The sequence below is a fragment of the Haliotis rufescens genome, unplaced genomic scaffold, assembly GCF_023055435.1.
Source record: "Haliotis rufescens isolate VD_foot unplaced genomic scaffold, xgHalRufe1.0.p SCAF_37, whole genome shotgun sequence".
Lineage (NCBI taxonomy): Eukaryota > Metazoa > Mollusca > Gastropoda > Lepetellida > Haliotidae > Haliotis > Haliotis rufescens.
This window is the reverse complement of record NW_025964079.1, coordinates 1167233-1191753: the sequence shown is the minus strand read 5'-3', so window position 1 is coordinate 1191753 and position 24521 is coordinate 1167233. Positions and strand designations below refer to the sequence as shown.

General features: G+C 41.9%; 1 protein-coding gene across 1 annotated transcript; it reads right to left on the bottom strand.

Annotated features, from left to right (window-relative positions):
* Nucleotides 1–764: 764 nt before the first annotated feature.
* Nucleotides 765–13021, bottom strand: LOC124140458 (xylosyltransferase sqv-6-like). The gene is made up of 3 exons (XM_046508015.2): nucleotides 12690–13021; nucleotides 4765–4907; nucleotides 765–1009 (listed from the first exon to the last, which is right to left on the bottom strand). Exons 1-3 carry the CDS (start codon nucleotides 13003–13005, stop codon nucleotides 863–865), a joined length of 606 nt encoding a protein of 201 aa, XP_046363971.2. The 5' UTR covers nucleotides 13006–13021; the 3' UTR covers nucleotides 765–862.
* Nucleotides 13022–24521: the final 11500 nt, after the last annotated feature.

Here is a 24521-nt window from a genome sequence, read left to right as displayed (position 1 = left end):
TTATTAATCTCTGGATTGTCTGGTTATTTACAGAACGCCGTCATATAGCTGGAATAGTGTTGAGTGCGGCGTTAAACAACAAACAAACAAACAAAACATACCAAAAATAGTAGGCCATAAGAAAAGAGTAACCTGTTGAATGTCATTCAGAGTGGGTTCGTGAAGTTGTCATTGATAGAATGTACAAAATGAAAAGAGAAACCGAATGGAATAAACCCATTCTGTCCTGGCCAGCTGCCATCAAAAGTCTGGTTGCCCTACATGAAAAGCTTGCGAAATATGATTATGGAAAGGGTTTTGGTCGCTTCAATTCATAAAACCAACATTATTCTGACATATGCATGAATGTAAACTAAGTCAGAAATAAACTGTGTTCCAATTGCTTACGTCGAATATGATTTCAATGAAACAGGGAGTTTGGAGAAGGTCACACATTTTATTCAGAAATCTAAATTGATGATAGATACCAGTGAATGCGTAGGGACATGAGCAATATCAGACAACAAAGATTATTTTAGTGTTGAGTGTCTACATACAGCACATCACGGAAATGACCCGTGAAGTCTCCGGTGTAGAATAGGTCTTCAGCAACTCATGCTTGCCGTAAAAGGTGACCATGCTTGTCGTAAAAGGCGACTAACGGGATCGGATGGTCAGGCTCGCTGACTTTGTTGATGCATGTCATCGGTCCCAATTGCTTGGATCGATGCTCATGATGTGAATCACTGGATTGTCTGGTCCAGACTCGATTATTTATAGACCACCGGCATATAGCTGGAATATTGCTGCGTGCGGCTTTAAACAACAAACAAACAAACAAAACATCACGGAATTAGTGACCGATCAAAACGACGGTTGTGCATTAGACAATTATTTTAAAGATTGAAATCCTCCAGTGTCCTCCGCCCATCGTGCTTGGGTCACCCCTAAGTGGTGAGTTGCATTGAGTTTCAGGTTTGATAGTATACCCGTCTTTGATGACATTGCCACAGTAGCATTCTCTTCCCCCCTGCAATCAGAAATAGCATCTCAAAAACTATTTTCTGTTTATTTGGAAAATCGACACTAAACACTCTATAACCAGGTGCATCTATCTAAACCTTTAATCTTGAGAAGAGAATAAACACACTGGAAATGTGTTGCTTGTCACAATTGGAGAATGAAATATATGGCAGCAGAAATTTGAGTATGGTGCTTACTAGCTGACATGTTCTGAGGTACGGTTCTGGTGTACTGGTCTAATGTATTAGTGTGGGGTATTGGTCTGGTGTATTGGTCTCATGTATTAGTGTGGGGTATTGGTCTGGTGTTCTGGTCTCATGTATTAGTGTGGGGTATTGGTCTGGTGTACTGGACTCGTGTATTAGTATTGGGTATTGGTCTGGTGTATTGGTCTCATGTATATTGTGGGGTATTGGTCTGATGTACTGGTCTCGTGTATTAGTGTGGCGTATTGGTCTGGTGTACTGGTCTCGTGTATTAGTGTGGCGTATTGGTCTGGTGTACCGGTCTCATGTATTAGTGTGGGGTATTGGTCTGGTGAACCAGTCTCATGTATTAGTGTGGGGTATTGGTCTGGTGAACCGGTCTCATGTATTAGTGTGGGGTATTGGTCTGGTGAACCGGTCTCATGTATTAGTGTGGGGTATTGGTCTGGTGAACCGGTCTCATGTATTAGTGTGGGGTATTGGTCTGGTGAACCGGTCTCATGTATTAGTGTGGGGTATTGGTCTGGTGAACCGGTCTCATGTATTAGTGTGGGCTATTGGTCTGGTGTACTGGTCTCATGTATGAGTGTGGGGTATTGGTCTGGTGAACCGGTCTCATGTATAAGTGTGGGGTATTGGTCTGGTGAACCAGTCTCATGTATTAGTGTGGGGTATTGGTCTGGTGAACCGGTCTCATGTATTAGTGTGGGGTATTGGTCTGGCGAACCGGTCTCATGTATTATTGTGGGGTATTGGTCTGGTGAACCGGTCTCATGTATTAGTGTGGGGTATTGGTCTGGTGAACCGGTCTCATGTATTAGTGTGGGGTATTGGTCTGGTGAACCGGTCTCATATATTAGTGTGGGGTATTGGTCTGGTGAACCAGTCTCATGTATTAGTGTGGGCTATTGGTCTGGTGAACCGGTCTCATATATTAGTGTGGGGTATTGGTCTGGTGTACTGGTCTCGTGTATTAGTGTTGGGTATTGGTCTGGTGAACCGGTCTCATGTATTAGTGTGGGGTATTGGTCTGGTGAACCGGTCTCATGTATTAGTGTGGGGTATTGGTCTGGTGAACCGGTCTCATGTATTATTGTGGGGTATTGGTCTGGTGAACCGGTCTCATGTATTAGTGTGGGGTATTGGTCTGGTGAACCAGTCTCATGTATTAGTGTGGGGTATTGGTCTGGTGAACCAGTCTCATGTATTAGTGTGGGCTATTGGTCTGGTGAACCGGTCTCATGTATTAGTGTGGGGTATTGGTCTGGTGAACCGGTCTCATGTATTAATGTGGGGTATTGGTCTGGTGAACCAGTCTCATGTATTAGTGTGGGGTATTGGTCTGGTGAACCGGTCTCATGTATTAGTGTGGGGTATTGGTCTGGTGAACCGGTCTCATGTATTAGTGTGGGGTACTGTTCTGGTATACTGGTGTCATGTATTAGTGTGGGGTATTGGTCTGGTGAACCGGTCTCATGTATTAGTGTGGGGTATTGGTCTGGTGAACCGGTCTCATGTATTAGTGTGGGGTATTGGTCTGGTGAACCGGTCTCATGTATTAGTGTGGTGTATTGGTCTGGTGAACCAGTCTCATGTATTAGTGTGGGGTATTGGTCTGGTGAACCGGTCTCATGTATTAGTGTGGGGTATTGGTCTGGTGAACCGGTCTCATGTATAAGTGTGGGGTATTGGTCTGGTGAACCGGTCTCATGTATTAGTGTGGCGTATTGGTCTGGAGTACTGGTCTCATCTATTAGTGTGGCGTATTGGTCTGGAGTACTGATCTCATGTTTTAGTGTGGGGTATTGGTCTGGTGAACGGGTCTCATGTATTAGTGTGGGGTATTGGTCTGGTGAACCGGTCTCATGTATTAGTGTGGGGTATTGGTCTGGCGTACTGGTCTCATGTATTTGTGTGGGGTACTGTTCTGGTGTACTGGTCTCATGTATAAGTGTGGGCTATTGGTCTGGTGAACCGGTCTCATGTATTAGTGTGGGCTATTGGTCTGGTGAACCGGTCTCATGTATTATTGTGGGGTATTGGTCTGGTGAACCGGTCTCATGTATTAGTGTGGGGTACTGTTCTGGTGTACCGGTCTCATGTATTAGTGTGGGCTATTGGTCTGGTGAACCGGTCTCATGTATTAGTGTGGGGTATTGGTCTGGTGAACCGGTCTCATGTATTATTGTGGGGTATTGGTCTGGTGAACCGGTCTCATGTATTAGTGTGGGGTACTGTTCTGGTGAACCAGTCTCATGTATTAGTGTGGGCTATTGGTCTGGTGAACCGGTCTCATGTATTAGTGTGGGGTATTGGTCTGGTGAACCGGTCTCATGTATTAGTGTGGGGTATTGGTCTGGTGAACCAGTCTCATGTATTAGTGTGGGCTATTGGTCTGGTGAACCGGTCTCATGTATTAGTGTGGGGTATTGGTCTGGTGAACCGGTCTCATGTATTAGTGTGGGGTATTGGTCTGGTGAACCGGTCTCATGTATTAGTGTGGGGTATTGGTCTGGTGAACCGGTCTCATGTATTAGTGTGGGGTATTGGTCTGTTGAACCGGTCTCATGTATTAGTGTGGGGTATTGGTCTGGTGAACCGGTCTCATGTATTAGTGTGGGGTATTGGTCTGGTGAACCGGTCTTATGTATTAGTGTGGGGTATTGGTCTGGTGAACCAGTCTCATGTATTAGTGTGGGGTATTGGTCTGGTGAACCGGTCTCATGTATTAGTGTGGGGTATTGGTCTGGTGAACCGGTCTCATGTATTAGTGTGGGGTACTGTTCTGGTGTACTGGTCTCATGTATTAGTGTGGGGTATTGGTCTGATGTACTGGTCTCATGTATTAGTGTGGGGTATTGGTCCGGTGAACCGGTCTCATGTATTAGTGTGGGGTATTGGTCTGGTGAACCGGTCTCATGTATTAGTGTGGGGTATTGGTCTGGTGAACTTGTCTTATGTGCTGGGCTGAGGCACTGTCAGGTGTAACGGGCTAATATTGTGGTCTCTTTGTTTGTACAATGACAAGAAATCTACGAAGTCACCACAACTGAACACACGCTCAATCTAGTTTCCTCATTCTAACCAAATACATACTGGGATAGTGTAGGGATGAGGATTATGTCAATTATGTATGTGCATCGATAGTATGGATATCGTTACAACTGAATATATCAAAATTCATCCCTTTATATCATGTGCATCTTTATTAATAGCTACTTTTTATTACCACTTTATATTGGGCGAATGCTTCATACGAGGCCTGGTCAAAAAGTTCTAAACCTGACTAACTTTCAACTATGAAATATTAACAGTTGTCACACGCTGTTCGAAATATCTTGATAGGTACTAATTTGTTCGTCATTGGCCAAGTATTGCATACAGGGAAGAAACCTAGCTTGATTTGAAAATCAGTAAGAGATAATTGCCTTTGTAACCGCTTTGAAATTTTAACAATGCTGTGTCTTTCTGTTGCATTTGGATCGCGATTTGATTAATTATACGTACATCGTTGACTTTTTGGGCAAATAACATATTAAATAATATCGTTATCTACCTCAATTCCGAAGAAAGTGTAGTTGAATCGGTGACAATGCAGCTTGCAAGTATTAATTGTCAGGCAGATGTTGTCCAACAACTTGCGGTATGGAAGGACACGGCGCCGGTTGTCGTTGTAACACCCAACGTATGTGTGTATGACTGAAAGAATATAATAATAACGATGATCGCAAGATGACAAACATATGATTGGAAACAATCAGCTGAACGTAATCATGAAATGTATGCAAGCTGAATGTTATAACGTTGGTTGGTTGGTTTGTTGGTTGTTTAACGCCGCACTCAGGAATATTCCAGCTATATGACGGCGGTCTGTAAATAATAGAGTCTGGACCAGACAATCCAGTGATTGACAACATGAGTATCGATCCACGCAATTGAGACCGATGTCATGCATCAACCAAGTCAGCGAGCCTGACCAATCGATCCCGTTAGTCGCCTTTTACGACAAGCATAGTCACCTTTTACGGCTAGCATGGGTTGCTGAAGACCACGGGTCGAATGTTATAACGGAAAGGATAGAAAGGCGTGCTCACCACTAAACATGATGTGAACATTTATGGAAAAGATGAGTTAACATCAGGGGTAACATATTATTGTCTAACATCGCAAATGACATCATGTCTGAAGTCCATGTATAAATTAAGCTTTATCCCATGAATACATAATTTTGAGATTGTTGAACAAGTCACAATTACTAATTATAAAAAAAATTCACGCCAGAGAATATTCTTGTCAATGCGTCAATGGCAGAATAGCAGTGAAAAGTATATGCTTGAAAATCAGTGAGACACCGTGTTCGCGAGAACGTTAAGCATGTCCTGCTCTACCGACAGAACCCGCCACTCACACCACCTGCACAAAGAGTAAGTGCTTGTTGCCTAATGAGACACAACAGTACTCCAGTATTCATTAGCTTTATCCCATGAATATATCATGTCTGATATACTTGAACACGTTTACTATTATTAACACTGCTTCCGAATGAGACACTTGAACATATTATATTTCTAACAATGTAATAAAATCATAGCCTTTTGTTGGTAACCTAGTCATATAGGAATCGTTGATAGCATAATGACTGATGCTGCAGCAAAGGCAGCCCTCAACAAACTATTGACTCCACTTCGTATAACCCCATGGCGATTACAAGATACCTAATTCAAAAGAAGTTGGACACCCAGGAGGTATAAATAAACCTCATGACATCAAACCAACTGTACGTTATACCTACTGGGGTTTTTCAGGCCAGATTTGAAGAAGTCATTTTACAACGATGTAGATTATGATGTCGTTTTGGCCACACACGAATATCTATTGAAGGCTGGGGATTATCCGATGTGCATCCGTTGTAGTGAGAGTTTGTTTGTTTGTTGTTTAACGCCGCACTCAGCAATTATCCAGCTATATGACCGCGGTCTGTAAACTAATCGAGTCTGGACCAGAAGATCAAGTGATTCACATCATGAGCATCGATCCACGCAATTGGGATCAATGACATGTATCAACGAAGTCAGCGATCCTGACCACCAGATCCCGTTAGTCGCCTTTTACAAGCATAGTCGCCTTTTACGGCAAGTATGGGTTCCTGAAGACCTATTCTACCCAGGAATCTTCAGTGAGAGAATCACAGTCCTTGCGCCTTTTGCGCTACTGAATTTCCCCATTGCAAGGGGTAAATATTTCAAATTTTGTTAAGGATCTTTTGGTCACAACCAATATGCATTAAGATAGTTATTTTAAAGAAATAACATTAATTTATAAATGTAAACGGTGTTTCGAATTGGTAGATTAGAATTATTAACTGAGATGGTTAGTGGCATGACCTTCAAAGGCTGCGGAAGTAGCGTAAATATATTGTCCCTCTGGTAGGGTGTGTAAGACCACATATACTGAACAACAAAAGATCCTGTGACATTGAATAAGATTTAATGCAAAGTTATGTTTTTTACCAATTCTGAAACAATTTCGGTTTACAACAGATAAGAGACTCGTGTAGTTTTCAAATGGTTTAATGTTCCATACTGACTTCAGGAAATGCGTGATTTAAAAAAACCAACATGAACATGCCAAAATGTCAATTTACAAATCAATAGCGTGTGTGTCCACCTCTGGTTGCGATGCAAGCAACACATCTTCGTCTCATGGAATGGACCAGGCGTCGCACAAAGTCCTGAGGGATATCTGTCCATATCTGCTGGAGCATGTTTCGAAGTTCCTGGAGTGTCTGTGGAACACGTGGTTGACGTCGAAGGCGCCGATCCATCTCATCCCACATGTGCTCGATTGGTGAGAGATAAGGGGAGCGAGCCGGTCCGGGGATGACATTCACGTTGTTTTGTAGAAGAAAATCCTGAACAAGTCGAGCAATATGAGGCCGGGCGTTGTCATGTTGAAAGGTAATGCCTGGGCCATGACGACGCAAAAACGGTAGAACAACAGGGCCGATGATCTCGTCGCGGTAGCGCTGTCCATTGAGATTTCCCTCTACCACTATCAAACGGGTCCTCTGTCTTGCTGTAATTCCACCCCATACCATAACGCTGCCACCCCCGATTGATTGACGTAACGTTCACCTTGACGTCGGTACACTCGAATCCGTCCATCGCTGTGGCTGAGGCGAAAACGAGACTCGTCAGTGAATAGAACCTGTCCTCACTGCATGGCCGTAGACGCTGTCTGCACCACTGTAGACGTGCTTGACGGTGGTTTCCTGTCAAAATGGGACGTCTTGTGGGTCTTCTGTCGACAATCCCTGCACATCTGATGCGACGACGTACGGTTTGTGAAGATATTCGTCGAAGGCCAGGGATGCTTCTTGCAGTCACTGTTGCTGGCTGGAATCGATTTCGTAGGTGTGTTGTTCGAATCCAGTTGTCTTGTCGATTATTCGTTACGCGTGGCCTGCCACTCCGAGGATGGTCTCTGACTGCATTCGTCTGTTGCCAACGTTGCCATAAACACCAAATGGTGTTTCTGTGGACGTTGAATTATCTTGCAAAATCACGTTGACTCGGTCCTGCTTCAAGCATACCAATGGCTCGCAGACGCTCATTTTCGGACAGGCGTGGCATTTCGTAACGTTGAATAATTGCTTTATTTGGTTGTTTTTCTGGGTGGTTGTTGTCAGCACGATGCTTAACAATGCATATGGAATCCCGTTAACGCACATGTTTTATACCCATTTTTGGGTAGTGAAATGCATGGGGCTTGCATAACGGTCAACTTTTGCATGGAATGCATGCTTTTCTGTTGTATTTGCGTTTTTGTGACTTGGTTCGATACATGTACTACAATATTGAAAACCAAACTTTACTTCTTTGAAAAATACACTAAAATATTGGTGTCACGGACATTTTTGTTGTTGACTATAGTTTGTTTTATCTGAAAGATCTCTTTTCCCGTGTCAGCGGGCATCCCATTATCGGCTATTTGAAAGTAATTTGTCCGTGTGATAATTTTTTAATGTATGTGAAAGGTTAAATGCTTGTTTTTAAATTTGGTGTGATGATATTATCAGCTGGCATTATTGAAGGCTCTGTCCAGGAAGTTAACGTAGCGTAGAATGATTGTCCCCGTGTGACACGTAATCCTATCCTAATCGATGTAACTATCATCGACCAGTGTTTTTAAGGCAACTCATGGCTGAGTATTGTTTTAATGTTTGGCTAGTGACCGCCTCCGTGGTCTAGTGGTAGAGCGTCTGCCCGGAGAGCGGAAGGTCCGGGGTTCGATCCCCGACCGCGTCATACAAAAAGACGTTAAAAGATGGTACTTGTTGTTACCCTGTCTGGCGCTCGGCATTAAGTGGCTAAAACAAGGACTGGTCGGCTCGGAGTCAGTATACTGTGTCTGAGTGAGGTATTCATGTTAAACTGCGGCATGGTATCTCAGTGAGCTAGCACTATAAATCGGCATCAGTCCGGACTAGTACAAGCAGCCACACACACACACACACACACACGTGCATGCACGTCGCTATATAAGTGCAATAATCTTGGACGCGACGTTAAACCCCATTTCACCTCACCTCACCTAATATTGGCTAGTATTATGCACAACCACCTTTAGCTAAAGTGATGACGTAAATCCTGCTGGGGTATCATGCAGGAAGCCGAGGTACTGAAGTTCCCATGATGCCCAGCAAGGTGGCCTAGCTTTGGTTACTGGTGGTCTATAGCCCGTGTTTTAAATCTGTATACATGATATTGTATATGCTCAAATATATTTCATAAATTGTTTTTAAATATAAACTTTGCATAAATGACTCAATTGTAAACATATTAACTTGGTCTCGTCGCTATATGGCTTAAATAATGCCGTTGCGACGTTAAATTTAACTCACTCACTCGCCTGTATGGTGGAATCAAAATGAATTTTGGCATAGTATCACGTTTAAATGAAATAAATATATTAAATAGGACTGCACTTGCTAAGTTGAGATGTTGTTCCCACCAGTTTCGTATTGAGACTGGGGGATAAAGAAAAGAGCTAAAACATCAAAGGTTGCGTTTGGTTTGCAACCAGGGACAAGAAGAAGATGAGTATCATTTGGTGATAATTTGTTGCCGCTACTACCATTTATCATATATGTTTGATATTTTGATGGCGTCAATCGATATACCCACTGTCAAAAACATACTTACAAACCAATGCTTTTGTGTAAAGTACATTTTTGTATATTGGACATTGACTCTTTCACACTGTACACGCTATAATGTAGAATAGGACCGTGATGGATAAAAAGATTATACAATGATACAGTTCCTAGAATAGCCCTTTAAAGATAAAATAGACACCAAAGTACGCTAGAATGAATTAATAATGTCGTTTCCAGGCTGAATAGCACCTAGTGCTTGACCCGCACCAGATGACATCACAAGGACAGATAGAGATATTGAACTTCTTATTGAGTGGCTTATGTAAATGCCATAACGATTATGACCCGGAAGCCATTCGGTGCATGATATAAGTTTAGTTCATAATATCTATTAAAAGGGCTAAAAACTTGCCCAAGTCATGTTTTTATGCTGTACAGAGAGAAAATGCATATGGTAGTTCCTGCTTACCAACTTCCGGTTGGGCATGGACAGCTCTTACCCCTAGGCCTCTTGTCATACAGTCTTGTGGACAGCCTTTGGTCACACTGAATCGTTATGCATCGATCTAACCGTGAAACAGTTGAGGCGGTTAACTGCTCTCTTTTATTACCAGCACAGATGGTCAAATCAGTGGAGGGGAATTGGATTTTTTACCATTATTAAACAATATCAGATGATCGATTATACCGGCAGCCAACCTTCCTGGCCAAATTCCATTGTTTTGCTTTTTCCAGTTGAGCGCAATTGTGTCAGGCTACTATCATCTCCGATATATTTGGCATATCTGTCATCTCATGACTGCTAGTACAACACAGACTCTGGTTCCGGCACTAGCAACCCATGCTTGCCGTAAGCGGCGACTAATGGGTGGTCAGAGTGCCTGTCATCGTATCCCAATTGAGTGGATCGATGCTCATGATGTCAATCACTGAATTGTCTGCTTCAGACCGCCGTCATATAGCTCGAATGTTGCTGAGTGCGGCGTTAAACAACAACAACAACAAAAATAAATCTGACACTGGTGCTTTCTAGATTTGATTATTTCTACTATGGGGCTTGTGTAAATCGTCGCTACAAAATCTTCAAAAGGTGTAAAACACTGCACACAGCTCGCACTGTCCAGAAAATCGAAGTACTCCAATATTAGAGCGTCATACGACTCTTGTGACTACTTTGTGTTCGTTACAAACCGTAGTTCGCTATGAGCTGAGCATTTCGACTGTGTCTGTCATCGTGATTTTATAAAAAATCTGAATTTCCTCACTCTTGTCGCATTGTATAGACAACATACATCCATTTCAAAGGCTATAGCCTAATCACTGTTGTATTAAAACTGAGGGTGTAAACTGAAGACAAAGTGTCCTTTCTTAATCCAGTTAATCACATGCCTTCATTTTGTAAGGACGGTTTGAACAGCCGGATGTTTTGATAGGCTGATTGGTGACACGTGAGCAATTCAGAGATTAAAACATAAACACTGTCGTTAACATAGTACACACCGGACCAAAAAGTGAGTTCGCTATATTTATTATTTCGTAATAAGCGTGCTCATAATATCCATAAATTTTATATGATGAAATATATAGCAAATGACCGGGGCCAATAATCACTTCGTTATATCCGCCCGTTCGTTATAAGCGTGTTTGTTGCAAACATAATTTACTTTACCAATATATAAAGCTTTTGGGAATATTTTATTTGTTTCTGATGAAAACCTTCAAACATTACCCAGCTCCTAATGTCTTTTCTATCTAAAATGCCAGTGTTCAGAAACGACTTTTTAAAACACAAATGTCGATTTTGTACCTGATTCAGAATTGTTATGTCATTCATTGTTCTAAGGGAAACCTAGTCGTGGTCTGAATGACAACAGGCCCGTCCATTCATACTTCGTCCCTTCGTACTGGATTCAGTATTCTCAATAGAAAGAGAGAGATAGTGTGGTGTCCGGTAAAGTATTTCAGACAAATGAAATTAATACCATATGGATTTTCAAAAACACGATGTCAAAACATTTAATGGGCAAACTTTGTTCACCACTATCCGGTTAACAGAAAACCTACATTTGGACGCTCTAAGAGCTATTTGTAGTGCGGTTCGCGGCACCAGTTACAAAAAACTAGTAAGTGAGTGAGTGAATGAGTGAGTGAGTATGGTTTTACGCCGCTGTTAGCGATATTCCAGCAATATCACGGCGGGGGACACCAGAAATGGGCTTCACACATTGTACCCATGTCGGGAATCGAACCCGGGTCTTCGGCGTGACGAGCGAACGCTTTAACCACAAGGCTACCCGACCGCCCCAATAAACTAGTATATAATTTATAATGAAACAAGTTTCAATCTCTAAAAGAAAGAAAATACCGTTCCAAATTGAAGGCCTTTTATAATGAATTCCGGTAATGGACCCGAATATTGCACCGTTTTTTTAAAACGGGGGTGGGTGGGTGGTGGTAAAAAATGTAAATGTGCCAAATCTTCAAAAGGCACCAGTTCACCACTAGACTGATCAATAAAGCAAGTTCCATAATAAATATGAGTTCTGCTCCGGAAACGAGCACTACCCTCATTTGCAGTATAAGTCCAACTTGTCGTCATGAAAACATAAAAAAGTATAAAGATAAAGATAAAGAAATTGTGATTTTTTAGAATTAGATGATGAATATAATTTTATACCAGTTGCCCATATTACGAGAAAAGCAGAAAAGTTTAATTCCGCGTTATTTTCATCATTGCCTTCTTGATAACCCAAAATAATGTTAATGTTATAAGAGGTTTTGCTCTTTATCTAAAGACAAAATTGCCATTTTCCCGTTCAGCCGATGTGTTAATCTTTATTAAAGTATAATTTGTTTTTAATATATACTTTTGTATTTAGATATTACGTAATAAATCCATATGCCACTATCGTACTCATGTTAAATGAAAAGTAATTGTACTCTTGGCCACGAGACCTTTCAAGTCTGTCTGTCTGGTGTCTGTCTAGCAAGTTTTAGCAAGAAATATTCAACGGTTCTGCTCCGGTTACGGAAAACGGACGGAGGTAAGACGGACGGACAAATAGACGCCCACATTTTTCAAACTGGAGTATACTGAGGAAATTTAACGAAGACCAGTAAAATCGCCTCATCAACTTTTGAGGTACAGGTCGCTTTGGTTTAGATTGTTCCCATTTTGTTACCATCGCCACGAGCGCAACAAATGACAGTTAATATGCCTTTGTGGTAGGACCATGTTAAAATACCATCATGGTAATAACAAATAAACATTTCAAAACGTCGTATAAGGACATTCTACTAAAAATGATAAAGTTAGGACTTACCCAACTTGATGTAGTAAATGTAGGTCTGGTTTGCAGGATTTACACAGTCGAAGGCACAATTAAGAACTTTGTCGTACATGTGGCATAATCTGTTGACGTCATCGTAGATAAACGAGATACACAACAGATCTGTGGAACACGTTTGGGCACAGTCCAGTTTGCTAATAACCACGGCTTGACCCCTAGATTTTGTAGTACACAACTGGCCGTTCAGATGGTCAGAGTGGACGAAGTTAAAGGTGCTTTCCGAAGCTAGTGTTACGTGAAGCAAAATGGTGAAAATAAGAGCCAAACAAGGAAGAAGGCAATGTGTCATTCTTTGAATCACTGGTATCATCCTATACTTCATCCTAAATATCTACTGAGTCTATCAGAACCAGATTGTTCTAAATGACTCCCTGCGTCTGAACTGAATGCCGTTGGTTTGGATATTTATAGGCAATAGGATTCGTGGCAAAACAATAATATCATCGAACATGAAACATACTTTAAGTGTGTAAACAGGTGCATAGGATATATTGTTAGTATACATCCACTGCAAACACAAAATATATATAACGTATGATGCATTTGTACTGAACGTATAGGCTTTGAAATGTACATGTTTCACAATAGATTATCAATAGCAGATTGGATTGTGGGAAATGCCGGCAGCTTATTAAATGATTATTAGTTACGGATTCAGCATCACCAACCATTCATTGATTAGTCCTACTTACCGATATCGAATATCAAATGATCGATTTATATCTCATTCATATTCCATAATGACATTGAAGAATGCTTGATTCTGATTGTTTAAAAATAGGTTTCCTTTTTGCAACAGAAAACTCCTTTAAAATATAATTATTAAGTACGTATGAATACATCGATAGGTAATATATCGAGCCATAAAGAGATGGCTGTCGATCACCAATAAGAGTGTGTGTGTGTGGGGGGGTCGATATTTCCTTTGTCAGAAGCTGGGTCTCTTATACAAGCCTGGGTGCCGTTGTATAAAACAATCTTAGCGCTACGACTGCCGTAAGTCTATGTTAAGGTATGGGCGTTACGCTCACCTAAGTGCTAAGATCGCTTTGTACAACGGCACAAAGATCTCTAATACATGCGGGTTAAACAGATCTTACGAAATTAATAGACGGTCGATGGTCTAATAGAGGAAATACGGTACGTTGTGTTTGGGGGACGATTTGGACGTTCAAAGCCGTAGCCCTGAGTGCTATCTATCAAGCCTAGGCATGTCTAGATCAAACTAACTTTGATTCCACCTGAAAACAACAGTAGAGGCAAAAACAATGTCATTTATTTTTAAGAAATGTTTTCATAGGCTAAGTGTAAGTCTATTAAAAGCGTTTAAAAAACCTTGTGATCTATATTTATTGTCATCTCCGTCAACCACTAACGTCGGGATTTGGCAGGGGGGGGGGGAGAGGGGGGGATTTAAAAGTTCATCGGAAAACTCTCCTCCCTACGGAAGCGTAGTAGGGCCACGGTGAAATTATTTTTGTCCTACGTAGGACTATGTATCTCGTAAGTAGGACGTACTATCTCCTACGTAGGACTATGTATCTCGTAAGTAGGACGTACTATCTCCTACGTAGGACTAAGTATCTCCTAAGTAGGACTTACTATCTCCTACGTAGGACTTACTATCAAACTTAATGAAATTCACACTAGAACACGCACAATTAAGCAGAACATACACGAACCACTGTGCCAGGGCCACGACTGTCTAATGCAAAAGCCCGGACGTGTTTGTTGCACCGAGAGAGGCCAAAAGTTTGATTAAACATGCATTTTGATGCAAAATATGTGGTGTCAGAATGCCGGCTCGTCTACAGCCTGAGAACTCCACTCCACTCCGCTCCGCTCCACTCCGCTCCACTCCACTCCACTCCACTCCACTCCACTCCACTCCACTCACGTTGCACCAACATCTACAGGTAAATGTTGAACTGCATCATATGTCGGGGTTGCCATCTTGCTTCCTGTAACTATTCAGAGGCATGGAGAGTGTAAACAGCATTGGCAGCCGTGAACAGTTGTGTGTAACCGTGACGTTGGTCAAGTTCTTCCACAACCCTGTTCGGGTAGGAGAGGCATTTATTTTGAATTTGTATTATTAACTGGGTTTTTAAAACTATTTCTACAACCTGTCACGTGGGAAACGGTATATTCGATTTCCAAGAAATGGCTTGTTGCGCTGATTTCCAAGAAATGACTTTGTGAGTGCAAACAGTGTACAACAGGTTGCGATGAAATTAAAACATATATTTTTGGACTAGGGGCGGTCGGGTAGCCTAGTGGTTAAAGCGTTCGCTCGTCATGCCGAAGACCCGGGTTCAATTCCCGACATGGGTACAGTGTGTGAAGTCCATTCCTGGTGTCCCCCGCCATGATATTGCTGGAATATTGCTGCAAGCGGCGTTAAACCATACTCACTCACTCTTTGGACTAAGTTTGGAGGGTTTATAGTCAACTTCCTGTTGACAACCTATGTCTTTTGGACATTTATTTTTAACAAGTCAAGACTATGGGTAATGTAATGTTGAACTTCAGTACTTATTACTCACTACCTTTGACCCCTTTTTGGAATGTTCTAAGATAGCACCTTTGTACCCTGTGTAAGCACCGTTTTCAAAACGCTGTACTGGTATCTTTGTTTGTTGTTTAACGCCGCACTCAGCAATACTCCAGCTATATGACGGCGGTCTGTAAAATAATCGAGTCTGGACAAGACAATCCAGTGATTGACATCTTGGGCATCGATCCACGCAATTGGGATCGATGACATGCATCAACCAAGTCAGCGAGCCTGACCACCCGATCCCGTCAGTCGCCTTTTACGACAAGCATAGGTTGCTGAAGACCTATTCTATCCCGGACCTTCACGGGTCGCGCTGTACTGGTAGAATGGAAATAAACCTACTGTGTGTTGACATTTGATGTAGTCCCACTGTAGAGTCGATAACTCCTACTTTAATTTGGAACCAAGCGCTTTAGTAGGCACCTCTCTTATAAACGTAAGATCCCTGCTTGTTGATATTTTGTTTCTTCCAGAGAACCACTAGTCGGTTTGTTTATAAAGGTAGACACAGGTTTATAGATAACAATATCACTATTATGTTCTACTAGCGACTTTTCCGTATAGATCCTTATACTTTTGTCGAACAAGGCTGAATAATGAACATCTACAGAATTGTGTATGGGAAGTGTGGGATTAACAGTAAGAATAAACATCATTCATGAGAGGGATTAACATGAGTACTAGGTTAACTAATAACAACAGGACACGTGAAGGTCCGGGCTAGAATAAATCTTCAACAGCCCATGCTTGTCCCTAAAGGCGAATATGCTTGTCGTAAGAGGCGAGTAACGGGATCGGGTGGTCAGGCTCGCTGACTTGATTGATGCATTTCATCGTATCTCAATTGCGTGGATCGAAGCTCATGGTATCAATCACTGAATTGTCTGGTCCAGACAAAATTACTTGCAGATCGTCGTCATAAAGCTGGAATATTGCTGAGTGCGGTATTGAACAACAAACAAACAAACAAACAAACAAACAACAGAAGGATAATCTTGTTACAACATGATGGACAGAGAACACACGACGCGGAATCCAATTCATCAGGAAGCTGATTAAATTACTTAGGGGGGGGGGTTTGTTTGTATACACAAATAATGATCTACGAATGTGACTGGATGCTGACATGAGAAAACACCTCTTAGGTGTGACATTACGTGATATTACGAAGTTTGCGTTTAACAGAAGCATACTTGGTCACAAATATACCTTATCTGCACTCGTCTTGCTTCTATTATCAAGTTACGTTAATTAGGCACCATGGAAACAGCTCTGCGCCAGAAATAAGAAAAGAATGCATTCCATGTATGTCTGTAATTTATTTTTAATTGTAAATGTTACTGTTTACTTAGGATACATTGTACGAATGTTCAAGACCAAGGGTTTCTTCACTTCTTAATTTCAAGGTAGCTTCATATAACGTTTTCGTATTCGATATTCAGTTTCGATTGAAACTATGTAATCTCGTATGAAATGACATCAACACTAAAGGTTACGAATTATAGCTGCCATTTGTCAGTTCCATCAACACTCATTATTATATCTTGAGTGAAGGTTTTAATGTTTAATATCTACCCCAGTTTTAAAATATGATACTTCGTCATCTGTTCAGTCCACTCCCTCTGCGTGTCAAGAGGATGGCGAAGAGAAGTTTCAGGAATATACACTTGCTGAAAGAGGTTACTGTGTTTCATATAATTTGGTTGGTTGGTTTGTTGTTTAACGCCACACTCAGCAATATTCCAGCTATATGACGGCGGTCTGTAAATAATCGAGTCTGGACCAGTCAATCCAGTGATTAATATCATGAGCATCGACCCACGCAATCGGGATCGATGACATGCATCAACCAAGTCAGCGAGCCTGACCACCCGATCCCGTTAGTCGCCTTTTACGGCAAGCATGACTGGGCCCTTGGAGTTGAAGGCTATCATTACCTGTGTGGCACGAAGGAAACCAATACATGACAACAGGAAAGCGTTCATTACAGGTGCACAGGATCCCGGGGGTCATCAATGAATCACGTTGGAGGAAACTTATGTCGTTGTGTATTCTTACATTATGGATATATACTGAACCAAAAATAAAAAATAAACATAAAAATAGGGATCATGATTTTTGGGGGGATCGATGACATGCATCAACCAAGTCAGCGAGCCTGACCACCCGATCCCGTTAGTCGCCTTTTACGACAAGCATAGTCGCCTTTTACGACAAGCATAGTCGCCTTTTACGGCAAGCATGGGTTGCTGAACACCTAGTCTACCCCGGATCTTCACGGGTCGCTTGACAGAGGGAGACAGACAGACAACACAAGTCACAATTTGACAAAACTATACTTAAAACGTACGTAAAATATCAGAATGACAGCTGATATAACATATGTTATAGATAATCATTTAATGCACTTCATGTTGTTATCAACGTTAACTGTGGGTGGCACGGGTGGCCCAGTCGTCTAAAGCGCCGCAATTCGCTGTGCAGGGTTGCTTCCCTTGGGCATGCCAGAAACCTTTGATTGTGGGTTCGAATCCCGGTTCGCCCCAATTGTGTTTCTAGGTTTGTAGGCACCATGCCCGTGCTCGTGGCTTTCACCGAAGTGGTAAACGTCTGAGACCTGCATCACTTCGGGCTTTCCTCCCAGACGCCGTGATATAACTGGAATATTGTTAAAAGCGGCGTTAAACACAATTCACTAACTCACTATCTGTGTCGCCTCACTAATTAGGATGTCTCTTCATATGTGTAGTTGACTCAAGTACACATATCGACTGTGATTACACCATTGTCACAGCGGTTTGAGCGGTGAGGTAACCGAGTGGTTAAAGCGTTCGTTCGTCTCGCCGAACACCCAGGTTTCTCCCCGCATGGGTACAATGTGTGAAGCCAATTTCTGATGTTCCCCGACGTGATATTGCTGGAATACTGCTGAAAACGGCGTAAAAACATACTCACTGTCTCACACAAGTGTTTATTAAATTTCTATATGTAAGTACATGTACTTGAGGATTTGCACAAGACAAGAGACATAATACAGGTTGATCATAAATCAATATAATCAGCAATGACTGATTAACCATAGCCATAGGAAAGAATGGGGTGTTCATTAACTTCTTTTGAATAGTCTATACTTAATTTTAATCTAATTAATTTAGAGCGTATTTTCATGACCCTTCAATTACATTTTCCACCAAAATCCGTGGATCACCCACGTCTGTACAGTTATATCTTGTTTAAGTAAATAGTGAGAAAATTTCAACATTCCCTCCCAACTGAAACAGATAACACATGCGACCTCATTAAAGGTCGAAAGGGGACATTGCTTTACCGCGAGGAGGCGATAGAGCGAGGAAGCGAGAAAGCGATGTCCCCTCTCGGCCACCATATGCAAGAGGTGAGGTGAGGTGAGGAGAGGTGAGGTTAGGTTTAACGTCGCGTCCAAGATTATTGCTCTTATATAGCGACGTGCATGTAAATGTACGTGTGTGTGTTTGTGTGGCTGCTTATACTAGTCCGGACTGATGCCGATTTATAGTGCTAGCACACTGAGATACCATGCCGCAGTTTAACATGAATACCCCACTCAGACACAGTATACTGACTCCGAGCCGAGCCGAGCCGACCAGTCCTTGTTTTAGCCCCTTAATGCCGAACGCCAGACAGGGTAACAACAAGTACCATCTTTAAACGTCTTTTGGTATGACGCGGTCGGGGATCGAACCCCGGACCTTCCGCTCTCCGGGCGGACGCTCTACCACTAGACCACGGAGGCGGTCCATATCCAAGAGGGAAAGGTACTGTGAGGTCTCGGCCATGGTTACCTGTATGGCAGCTTCACATAACTGGACACTTATACCACGAATATATTTTGTGCCTCTCTGTCGCTACTTATCTGAAGAATTCTTTATTCGAAGAAAGTAATTCAACACTCATTTATATAGACACTGACACCCTTATTGAAATAGTACACCCTTAACAGTTCTAGAGAGCACGTATATAAAGGCGGACACACACGGCAAATGAATCCGCGGACTTGATGGTATACGTATAGCTGTAACTGCTGGGAAAGTCGGCCTTCTGAGGTGAAATGTTACTGGAAAATAGGCACCTGAAAGGGTTATAGCTGTAGAATCAAAAGTAAGGAAACCCAATGGAACGATTGGTACTTTACATACGAAAAACGAACAAAATATATTTAGTGGTGCATATGCAAAGGCGACATACAAAGCAGTGAGTTGACTAAATGATTAGCCGATCTTTGAAATGGAGTTACTCAAAGTTATTTTTATTAGCCTATAATATTTTGTTTGTTTGTTGTTTGCACCAATATTCCAGCAATGTGACGGCGGTCTGTGAATATTTAAGTTTGGTCCAGACAATACGTTATATACCAGCATTCATACTGTTGTGTATAGATGTTGACATGGTGATAAACTAACGGGACATGTTGTGTAAACCTTTTAGATTCTGGTTCGATTTTATGATGTTATTTACCAATGTGATCAATGATCTGTGAGATTGTGTCCGTTCGATGTGTTCGATTATGTTGCATTATATCAATGAGAAAGGTGTGCAAACACTGAGACACAGATAAATCAATGTGACGGCAGCTTTGTTGAGTTGGGAATTAGAATCAGGGACTTTAGGCAACTGATGTAGAATACTGTCCATCCTTCTACCTCTGCATATGCATATCTGTGATACTTTACATAAAACTGAATGTTCGTCATGAATAGCGATGTTCAATATTCTGAAATACGTTTGTGAGAAAACATAGATAGCTGAAACAAGTTGGTTGTTGGTTGGTTGGTTGGATGTTTAACGCCGCACGCAGCAATATTCAAGCTATATGACGGCGGTCTGTAAATAATCGAGTCTGGACCAGACAATCCAGTGATTAATATCATGAGCATCGATCCACGCAATTGGGATCGATGACATGCATCAACCAAGCCAGCGAGCCTGACCACCCGATCCCGTTAGTCGCCTTTTACGACAAGCATAGTGGCCTTTTACGGCAAGCATCGGTTGCTGAAGACCTATTCTACCCCGGAATCTTCATTGGTCTGAAACCAGTAAGTCCAAGAAACGGGTTAGTCTCATATCGCCTACACGCTAATTCGCCTACGCTTCAATGTGCCTACAGGTTCTATGTAGGCGAGTAGGCACACCCCTTTGTAGACTGTCATTAAAGACATTGATTAATTTGTTTGAAAACATTTCACAGTAGATAAGACTTCAGAAAATGGCTGCTTATGCAGCCTATTTCACCGTAAAAAAAGATTAAAGAACTGCATCTGATCACATTGTCAATTACGGATTGTTTTGTGATCTCATTAATCTCAAATAAACTATGTATAAACTGTATTCATAACACTGAAACAGACCCGTGAAGATCCAGGCTTGAATAGGTCTTCAGCAACGCATGATTGCCGTAAGAAGCGACTAACGGGATCGGGTGGTCAGGCTCACTGACTTGGTTGATGCATGTCATCGTATGCCAATTGCGTGGATCGATGCTCTTATTGTCAATCACTGGATTGTTTGGTCCAAACTAGATATTTTACAGATCGCCGATATTAAACAACAATCAAACAAACAAAACATTCAAACAGCTCACTGTATAAAAGATTAAAGAACCACTTCTGACCAACATTGTCGTTATCAGATTGTTCAAGCATATGGTCAATATGGACAGTCGGATTAAAGGCTTATCTTCTTAGGATGAACAATTGAGTAACAGATTACTAAAACATTTGATGCTTATCTGCAGGAAATGATGTTTTTATGTAATCCTTTTAGTTCTCACTTAAACCTCTCAAAAGAGGGGTGTAAAATAAGGGCCTATCGACCTGTTTTTAGCTATCATTAAAATTCAAACTACCTGGACAGCTGGGCCCATATATACACTGATCCATATCCACAGCTATAAACCCCAAGCACATTCGGTTCGCCTGCCTGATGGTCAGTCAGTATTCCATGCTGAACTGGAGGCATTTCATCATGCACTCGAACTCATACCGGAAACAAAGACAGTCGTCCTATCAAGTGCACTTCAGGCCATCAGTGGCAGAAACTTAAACTCCAGGCCAAACACAGTCAATAATATTCTATACGAAGATAGACAACCTATCGGACGAAGGGCAACAGTTGGAGCTGTGTTGGATCCCCTCTCACATAGATATTCAAGGAAATGAAAAAGCAGACACTCTGGCGAAGTTAGCTCTAGACAAAGCGGAGATACAGCCTATGAGCCTTTAGTAAAATAGAGATAAACAGCAAAATCAAAGCCCCCATAGCCCAAAGATGGCAAGCCCTTTGGGACGCACGTAAATATAAGATCGGCAGATGGCTATACAAAATTCAACCCAAGATCCACCAAAAGCCATACTCATACTCGAATGAAATGAAAGTTGAAATTGCCATCTCACGCCTCAGACACGGTCACAATAAGCACTATGACAAGGTTTCCCCATCTTGCAATCAGGCTGAATCCATTGCTCACTCTTGTTACTGGAATGTGAAGACCACGCCCCAGCCCGGGCTCGGTTTAAACAAGAATTGCAGTTAGATCCGCTGTCTGTCGTTGATCTCCTAAAGCAAAGAGATGCAATAGCGAAGGCCAAACTAACTCTATTTCTGGGAGATGGACAGCTACTCGAACGTATATAAACAGAGCAGCCAAAGAGAAAAATGAAGTTATATCAATATACGAAAATATAAATAATATCAATACAAAAACAAAAATTCTTCGAATACCAGGCTCGCAATAGATATTTGTACCCTCCTCATACACGAGTCCAAAAGAGGGAGAGATCAGCCGAAATTGCGAAGGCAGAAGTCGACCTCTTAAACACCTAGAGCAACAACAACCTGTTTTTTCAAAACACTGTGGCGAACCTTCAGTGACTTGAATACATAACTTCACAGCGTGGTGGTCAACATGTCCTACATGATGGCTTTCGCTATCGTCTGAACGTTCGGCGTCAATTGGTTGTCCATTTTTCGACTTTACACAAGAAATACAGCTCCGTGCAGACATAACTTCAGTTCCTAGAGTAAGTGAGGGAGTTAGTATGATTTTACGCTGTATGCAAAGTGGCATATAGTAGCAAAGTTGCAACAAGTAGCAAAGTGGCACCTAGTAGCAAACTGGCAACTAGTAGCAAAATGGCAACAAGTAACAAAGTAGCAACAAGGAGCAAAATGGCAACAAGTAACAATGTAGCAACAGGTAGCAATTAAAGTAGCAACAAGCAGCAAAGTATCAACTAGTATCTAAGAAGCAACAAGAAGCAAAGTGGCGACTAGTAGCAAAGTTCACTGAGTAGCAAAGTGGCACCTAGTATCAAAATGACACCTAGTATCAAAGTGGCAACTAGTAAAGTGGAAACTAGTAGCAAAGTAGCAACTAGTATCTAAGAAGCAGCAAGAAGCAAAGTGGCAACTAGTAGCAAGTGGCACCTAGTAGCAAAGTGACAACTAGAAGCAAAGTGGCACCAAGTAGCAACTTGTATCTAAGAAGCAACAAGAAGCAAAGTGGAAACTAGTAGCAGCGTGGCAACAAGTAGCAAAGTTGCACCTAGTAGCAAGTGGCAACTAGATGCAAAGTAGCATAAAGTAACAAAGTGGCACCTAGTAGCAAAGTGGCAACTAGTAGCTAAGTGGCAACTAGTAGCTAAGTAGCAACAAGCAGCAAAGTGGCAACTAGATGCAAATTAGCAACGAGCAGCAAAGTGGCAACTAGTAGCAATTGGCGACTAGTAGCAACGTGGCAACAAGTAGCAAAATTGCACATAGTAGCAGTTGGCAACTAGTAGCAAAGTAGCAACTCGAAGAAAAGGGGCAACTAGTAGCAAAGTGGCAACAAGCAGCAAAGTGGCAAATAGTAGCAAAGTGGCAACTAGTAGTAACGTGGCAACAAGTATTAAAGTTGCAACAAGGACCAAAGTGGCAACAAGTAGCAAAGTGGCAACTATGCTACTAGGTGCCACTTTGCTACGAAGTGAAACTTTGCTACCAGTTGCCACTTTGCTTCTTGTTGCTTCTTAGATACTAGTTGCTACTTTGCTGCTTGTTGCCACTTTGCTACTAGTTGCTACTTTGCTGCTTGTTGCCACGTGCTACTAGTTGCCACTTTCTACATGTTGCCACTTTGCCACAAGGTGCAACTTAGCTACTAGTTGCTACTTTGCTGAGTGTTGCTACTTAGCTACTAGTTGCCTTTTTGCTACTCAGTGAAACTTTGCTACTAACTAGTTGCCACTTTGCCTCCTAGATACTAGTTGCCACTTTGCTACTTGTTGCCACTTTGCTACTAGTTGCCACTTGCTACTAGTTGCCACTTTGCTACTAGTTGCTACTTTGCCGTTTGTTGCTTCTTGGCTAGTAGTTGCTACTTTGATACTTGTTGCCACTTTGCTACTACAGTCCGTTTGACTCCAAATGAGAACGATGAATTGCAAAATAACTCGAAATCCAGAAAAGTGTATGAAACATCCATCAATACGGTACTTGACCATGAATACCCTGTACCCAACAAAATCTGAATTTTGTTTAATTTAAGACCAATGACGGATGAAGTTCTTTAAGAAACTATCATGTAATTTTGTATAGAAATGTGTACATGACACGTAGTCGCATAGTCGCCTTTTACGGCAAGCATGGGTTGCTGAAAACCTATTCTACCCCGGATCTTCACGGGTGGTCTGTAAATAATCGAGTCTGGACTAGACAATCCAGGGATTAATGTCATGAGCATCGATCCACGCAATTGGGATCGATGACATGCATCAACCAAGTCAGCAAGCCTGACCACCCGATCCCGTTAGTCGCCTTTTACGACAAGCATAGTCACCTATTACGGCAAGCATGGGTTGCTGAAGACCTATTCTAACCCGGAATCTTCACGGGTCAGTTGCCACTTTGCCTTTTGTTGTTTCTTAGCTACTAGTTGCTACTTTGATACTTGTTGCCACTTTGCTTCTAGTTGCTACTTTGCCGTTTGTTGGTTTTTAGCTACTAGTTGCTACTTTGCAGTGTGTTGCTTCCTAGCTACTAATTGCTACTTTAATACTTGTTGGCACTTTGCTTCTAGTTGCTACTTTGCTACTAGTTGCCACTTTTTCCGTTTGTTACTTCTTAGCTACTAGTTGCTACTTTGCTGGTTGTTGCCGCTTTGCTACTAGTAGCCACTTTGCTGATTTTTGCAACTTTGCTACTTGTTGCCACTTTGATACTAGTTG